At 33.3% G+C, this 7,041-nt stretch overlaps 1 protein-coding gene across 1 annotated transcript; it reads left to right on the top strand.

The window, feature by feature from the left end:
- Window positions 1-593: 593 nt before the first annotated feature.
- LOC127076392 (beta-galactosidase 1) lies at window positions 594-6,119 on the top strand. The gene is made up of 19 exons (XM_051018030.1): window positions 594-919; window positions 1,070-1,165; window positions 1,261-1,373; window positions 1,469-1,535; window positions 1,677-1,769; window positions 1,882-2,025; window positions 2,567-2,655; window positions 2,761-2,866; window positions 2,965-3,052; window positions 3,147-3,265; window positions 3,355-3,519; window positions 3,610-3,788; window positions 3,884-3,993; window positions 4,115-4,224; window positions 4,314-4,424; window positions 4,510-4,620; window positions 4,860-5,065; window positions 5,141-5,477; window positions 5,582-6,119. Exons 1-19 carry the CDS (start codon window positions 758-760, stop codon window positions 5,690-5,692), a joined length of 2,517 nt encoding a protein of 838 aa, XP_050873987.1. The 5' UTR covers window positions 594-757; the 3' UTR covers window positions 5,693-6,119.
- Window positions 6,120-7,041: the final 922 nt, after the last annotated feature.

Here is a 7,041-nt window from a genome sequence, read left to right as displayed (position 1 = left end):
ATAATAGATAATAAAATTTTATTATTAAAAGATAACAAAAATAAAATAATATTTAAAAAAGAAATGATAAGTGGCTCAACATGTTTGAATTGGTTGAATTAAAGATTAAAGAAATTGAAAGTTAGAGTTTAATGTCTAATAAATATGTAAATATATTACAAACAATTAATTTTTAGTTATTAATAATTTATCATTTAAAAAGGAAAATTTTACATTATCTTAAAATCAAACTAATTTAATAAGAAATTAAATTTAGAAATACTTACATTATTAAAAATACTAAATACATACAATATTTAATAATTCTATTTGATACTTACATTATTAAAAGGTAACAAAAGTAGAAATATATGGTATAATCTTACAAATGGAAATATAAAGTATCATCTTAAAATAAAACAAATTTAATATGTATTTTAATATTAAAACTATATCAATTACATTTAAAAAAAAAAGAAAAAAAGAGGGAATTTGAATGGATGGAGAAAGGACAAAGTGTGGGTCCTACTAAATTTCCCTCTATCTAATCTAACACCATCCACTCCTCACTTTTTTGAATGTTTATAAATGCAACTGCAAACCACCTTCATTTTGCAACAACTAATTTTTTACCTTCACACTACAATTTTCTTTAATTCCCCAAAAGGAACACACACACAAAAATAACCACTTTCTCTCTCTTTCTCTCTCTATACATTGAAGCTTAGAATAAAGTGTTGAAAAAAAAACATAACATATTCAAGGTTCATTATTCATTATGGGCTTCAAGCTCAATGTGTTGCTGTTTGTGATACTTGCAACTTCACTTATTGCTCAACATGAAGCTTCTGTTTCATATGATTATAAAGCTATCACCATTAATGGACAAAGAAGGATACTACTTTCTGGCTCCATTCATTACCCCAGAAGTACTCCTGAGGTATTTTCATCAAATGTCTTTCTGGGTTGTTCTTATTTTCCATTTTTATCATTTGGGTTTTTTCAAGTTTCTACCTTTATGAAAAAAAGATAAAATGTTTGTTTGTCTGTTTGGATGACTAAAAGTTTGATTTTTTTTTGGTTGTTTCAGATGTGGCCAGATCTTATCCAAAAGGCTAAAGAAGGAGGATTGGATGTGATTCAAACTTATGTTTTTTGGAATGGGCATGAACCTTCACCTGGCAAAGTAATTGTTAACATTAACAATGCTTGTTAATTGTTAAGCTGGTTTTGTTTCTAGTGTAATTTGAACTAATCAGTTTTTGTTTTTGATTATTGAAGTATTATTTTGAGGGGAACTATGATTTAGTAAAGTTCATAAAGCTGGTGCAGCAAGCAGGTCTTTATGTTCACCTCAGAATTGGTCCTTATGCTTGTGCTGAATGGAACTTTGGGTAATACAAGAGTTTAATCTTAGTTTCCTCTTTTAATTAAGCAATAATCAATTTTACTTGAAAATTTTAACAACTTTAATGGTTCATTTTTTTAGAGGTTTCCCTGTTTGGCTCAAGTACATTCCAGGTATCAGTTTCAGAACAGACAATGGACCATTTAAGGTGAGTTAACAATTATTATCATATATTTAAGAGTCACTAAAAATAGAACGAATACCAAAAAAATCATGTTTAATTTTATAGTTTATTTGAGGTTATTATTACTTTACCCTTGTACTAACTTGATTTTTCTGTTTGGTGAAGTTTCAAATGCAAAGATTTACTACTAAGATTGTGAATATAATGAAAGCTGAAAGGTTGTATGAGTCACAGGGTGGTCCAATAATTCTATCTCAGGTAAATTGAACAACTTTTTTTTAATTTTAGAAATCTTAATCTTGTTATTTACTTATTGAGTAAACTTGGAGATATATAATGAAGGTATTGTATTGCCTTTGTTTTTGCATAGATTGAAAATGAATATGGACCTATGGAGTACGAACTCGGTGCTCCTGGTAAAGCCTATACTCAGTGGGCAGCACATATGGCTGTAGGACTTAGTACTGGTGTTCCATGGGTGATGTGCAAACAAGATGATGCTCCTGATCCTATTGTAAGTTAATCTTATTTGTAACTTTTTTAAGATATTCTTTTTGATTTTTTCTAAATTGTAGATTGTAAATGTTTATATGTGAGAGGTGTAAGTAAGAAAATGATGGAAAGGGAAGAGAAAAAGACAGAAATGATGTGATAAGAAAGTAATTGTTCAATCTCAATTCAATGGTCGATATCGTTTACAATTAATTTATTAACTGTGTAATCTGAACCGTCCGATCTCAAATCCATGGTTGAGAAAAGAGTGGAAATTTATGATTATTCCTCTTTATGCATGGTTGATAATTTCATTTGTTCAGTCTTTTCAATAATATTCTCATCATCATGTCTAGTTTTTTAGCACCATAACTTTAATGAAACTACCCTACGTGCATGTGGTTCAAATTCAAATTTGGGCACTAGTCAAATTCCTATTTTTTAGCAATGGAGAAAAAAATATAGTTATATTGTATTTGCATGTTAATCCAAATTTTCCTGGTAATGTTGTTTTGAGTCAGTGTCATTTACCAGCTGCTAATTCCAATGTAAATTTTTTGCAGATTAATACTTGCAATGGTTTCTATTGTGACTATTTCTCTCCAAACAAGGCTTACAAACCAAAGATGTGGACAGAAGCTTGGACTGGCTGGTATAATGAATTTTAGCTCATATTTAGTGCCTTGTTAATTCTTAAGATTCTTAAGGAAAAGATAAAAATCATTGTTTGTTTGTATTCCTTTTTTCACTTTTGCAGGTTTACCGGCTTTGGAGGTCCGGTTCCTCATAGACCTGCCGAGGATTTGGCATTTTCAATTGCAAAGTTTATACAGAAAGGGGGATCATTTATCAACTACTACATGGTAACTTTAATATTTGTTGATTTCAGTGTGTCGGTGTGTGGATGTGGATTCGACTTTTTTTAAAACTCAACTAAGCCCCTTTGTTTTGCTATTTTCAGTATCATGGTGGAACAAATTTTGGAAGAACTGCTGGTGGCCCCTTTATCGCCACAAGCTATGATTATGATGCACCTCTTGATGAATATGGTACGCTTTAAAGATTCAAATATCTATGATCTACATCTACTGATATTTAGACACAAGTGCAAAGATGAGTTATATTATTGTTTTCGTTACGCAGGGCTTCTCAAGCAACCAAAGTGGGGTCATTTGAGGGATTTACACCGAGCAATAAAACTCTGCGAACCTGCATTAGTTTCTGCTGATCCTACTGTACTTCGTCTTGGAAACTATGAAGAGGTATAAATATCTCAATTCAGTCATATGAGAGTTTTGAATCCTATCTAAAACATTCTTTGTACTAATTGTAAAAAATGTTTACCTTTCAGGCTCATGTTTTTAGATCAAAATCTGGAGCTTGTGCTGCATTCCTTGCGAACTACAATCCACGATCTTATGCAACAGTGGCGTTCGGCAATCAGCATTACAACTTACCTCCTTGGTCTATTAGCATTCTTCCTAACTGCAAGCACACTGTTTATAACACTGCAAGGGTGAGGAAATTTTTTGGACGAACTTCTATTTCTAATGACTAGAAGTGAGATAGTTATTTATTTCAATAATGATGTGAAATCTCTGTACAGGTTGGTTCTCAGAGCGCAGAGATGAAAATGAGCCGCATTCCTATTCACGGCGGACTCTCTTGGCAGGCATTTAATGAAGAGACGACCACTACCGATGATAGTTCCTTTACTGTCACTGGTCTGTTGGAGCAGATAAATGCAACCAGAGATTTATCTGATTATTTGTGGTATTCTACAGAGTGAGTGACATATTACTCTGCGGCATCGTTGATATATTTATTTGTTATGGTTTCTTCATATTGAATACTTATCTTGTTTCTTTTATTGTTCCTAGTGTTGTGATCAATTCCAATGAAGGATTTTTTAGGAATGGAAGGGATCCTGTTCTTACAGTATTATCTGCTGGCCATGCTCTGCATGTTTTCATCAATGGTCAGCTGTCAGGTCAGTAGAAAATCCTCGGTTTATACCGTTTCAATAACATCAAGACATGTCTATTTATCAATGTTTCGATTCAAATTCATCTTCAATACATTGAGCCTTTTATTTATGGTCTTTTGATCAGGAACTGTATATGGAAGCTTGGAGTTCCCCAAACTAACTTTTAGTGAGGGTGTGAAGCTTAGAGCTGGTGTTAACAAAATTTCCCTTCTAAGTGTTGCAGTTGGACTTCCGGTTCGTTTTCTCCTTCCCTCTCTATGCATCCCCGTGTCTAAAAATATGAACTTTAGTCCATGCTAATCATTTGGCGCATTTATATGCAGAATGTTGGCCCACATTTTGAAACATGGAATACTGGTGTTCTTGGTCCAATTTCGTTGAATGGTCTCAACGAGGGGAGAAGGGACTTAACATGGCAGAAATGGTCATACAAGGTTCTTCACACATTCACCACGCTATCTCACTTTTCATGGTTGCTTGAATTTGCTTGAGATTTATTTGAATTCATGTTTCATTTAGGTTGGTCTTAAAGGCGAAGCCTTGAGTCTTCATTCTCTAAGTGGAACTTCCTCTGTTGATTGGCTTCAAGGATATTTAGTTTCTCGAAAGCAGCCATTAACTTGGTACAAAGTAAGTATCATAATTCCTCTATAACCCCGCAGAAGCAGCAAAAACATATGTTTATGTTTTGCTTTAATGTTTGTATTCTTCTTAATATAGTACTGCTCTTAAGTTAAACATAAGCACAAAACACATGTATCTGGTGTGAATCGGATACATGTACTTTTTTGCTTATGTTTAAGTTAAGAGGAAGTACTCTTTATTAATTATTATTCTTATAAATGTTACTACATTATATGCTATTTCAGACTACTTTTGACGCTCCGCTTGGAGTTGCACCGTTGGCTTTAGACATGGTAAGTATGGGAAAAGGTCAAGTCTGGTTAAACGGACAGCACCTCGGTCGCTACTGGCCTGCTTATAAAGCGTCTGGTTCTTGTGAGTATTGCAACTACGCAGGAACTTATAATGAGAAAAAGTGTGGAACCAACTGTGGCGAGGCTTCTCAACGATGGTAAGATATATAAAAGTTTTTCTTTTAGGTTGATGAGAAGCACCGGATAAACTAATTACTGACTGATAATTTCAGGTATCATGTTCCTCATTCTTGGTTGAAACCAACAGGAAATTTGTTGGTTATGTTTGAGGAGTTGGGCGGGAATCCAAATGGAGTGTTTTTGGTTAGAAGGGATATAGATAGTGTTTGTGCTGATATTTACGAGTGGCAGCCAAATCTCGTTAGTTATAAGTTGCAAGCTTCCGGTAAAGTTAGTGTTCCCGTGAGTCCAAAAGCACATCTGGCATGTGGTCCGGGACAAAAAATATCGTCAATCAAATTTGCTAGCTTTGGAACTCCGGTAGGATCTTGTGGAAACTATCGCGAAGGAGGCTGTCATGCTCACAAGTCATACGATGCCTTTCAAACGGTATTGCTACTTCTTGTTCTATTCACATGATCTCTGTTCGCATTTCTTGATTATGTTTTCTTTTGAACCAAAGTTTCTGATATAACATATTTTTATTGTTGCAGAATTGTATCGGTCAGACTTCGTGTGCTGTGACAGTTTCACCTGAAATTTTTGGAGGTGATCCATGTCCAAAGGTGATGAAGAAACTCTCAGTAGAGGCCATTTGCACCTGATGATTTTCAACCTCAGAAAATAAATGGAACAAAGATTCCATAGAGTATTTTTTCTTATGGTGAAGTTGCAGATAAACACAACACACCATCTGGCTGAAAAAGCCTATACAGAATTGCTGTGATGATTGTGGTTATGTGTATATATACATATTGGTGTTTCAATTTGTTATACAAAAGGTTGAAGGAAGATGAAAAGATGGTTGATGATGCACATCGAGACGACGCCAATTGAGTCCATGTGCTGCAAATTGGTTTTTGTTTGTGTGGAAGTCTCTTGCTTCCTGTAAAATAATTATTGTTGCTGTTTTCACTTGTAGATTGATGGAGAGAACAATCTAGCTACTTTTTTTTCTCTACTTATAAGAAACTTTGTAATGTAATAATAAGATATGTAATGTTAAATTTAGTAATGATATTATGCTTTTAACTCCTTGTTCTTTCATTCTGTCATGCCTTAGTTTAAATACTTGTTTGATAGTTTAATTTTATAAATCTATTTTTAAAAACTGTTTTCCATTTATTAGTTTTAAAATTAGAAAGTGTCCATATTCTTTAACGAATAACAACTTGAGACTGGAATTTTAATTCAAATTGAAATTTTTTATTGTTATGAATGTTCAGTTCAAATGTAAGTGGTAAAATCTTGCATGATTATGAATAGGTAAAATGTTTGAGATATAAGAGAAGCGATCATATACCGAATGTTTTAAGATTTTAAGTGGAGATATGATGTTTTTAAAGTGTCATTGAGGATTGAATTGATCTCGACTTTTCCATATTCTATGTTTCAGAGTTTGATTTCTTAGTGGAAAGGAGAGTCGAATTGATAAGTTCAAGTTTATGACTAAAGTCTTCATTGTTGAATTTGTTGAGAATATAATTGTGTCAAAGCACCATTTCACAAGAGTCTGTTGTTGTCGAAATGATTTGTGTGTAGAAATTGTATAACTGTCGAAATGTCGAATAAGTGTATGTCGACAGAAATTTTAGATTTGGCTTTATTTTGTGTTTTCAGCTGAGTTAGGTTAGTTGGAGATTGCTTGTTGTGCAAGCAATCTCAACCTATAAATAGGGAGGTACTCTATAATTGTAAAAACGTTTAGTTGCATAGAGAAAAGATTGAATAAACTTCAGTTTGAGGATAGAGAGAAACTCTGCAGAAATATTCTCTTTCTTCCCCTTTTCTCTCAAACCCCAATTTCTCTTTTCTTTCTCAATTCATATTTTATTTTCTTCTTTAATAATCGTTGGGCAGCAAAATCATCTTGCAACCAAGATGTGGTTGATTCACTCGAGTGAAGAGTGAAGAATAAGAGGCTGAATCAATCGGAAGAATTGATTCTTATTCA

Source organism: Lathyrus oleraceus, chromosome 4 (assembly GCF_024323335.1).
Source record: "Lathyrus oleraceus cultivar Zhongwan6 chromosome 4, CAAS_Psat_ZW6_1.0, whole genome shotgun sequence".
NCBI classification, from domain to species: domain Eukaryota; kingdom Viridiplantae; phylum Streptophyta; class Magnoliopsida; order Fabales; family Fabaceae; genus Lathyrus; species Lathyrus oleraceus.
Note: the sequence above shows the minus strand (reverse complement) of the source record. Positions and strands in the feature narration are given on the sequence as shown.

What these genes read in the sequence shown, in the direction of transcription:
- LOC127076392 (XM_051018030.1), top strand. Translation starts at nt 758, where the DNA reads ATGGGCTTCAAGCTCAATGTGTTGCTGTTTGTGATACTTGCAACTTCA. An exon ending in GTCTTGGAAACTATGAAGAG is followed by an intron (nt 3,266 to 3,354) that starts GTATAAATATCT and finishes TTTACCTTTCAG; the next exon opens with GCTCATGTTTTTAGATCAAA. An exon ending in CTGTTTATAACACTGCAAGG is followed by an intron (nt 3,520 to 3,609) that starts GTGAGGAAATTT and finishes ATCTCTGTACAG; the next exon opens with GTTGGTTCTCAGAGCGCAGA.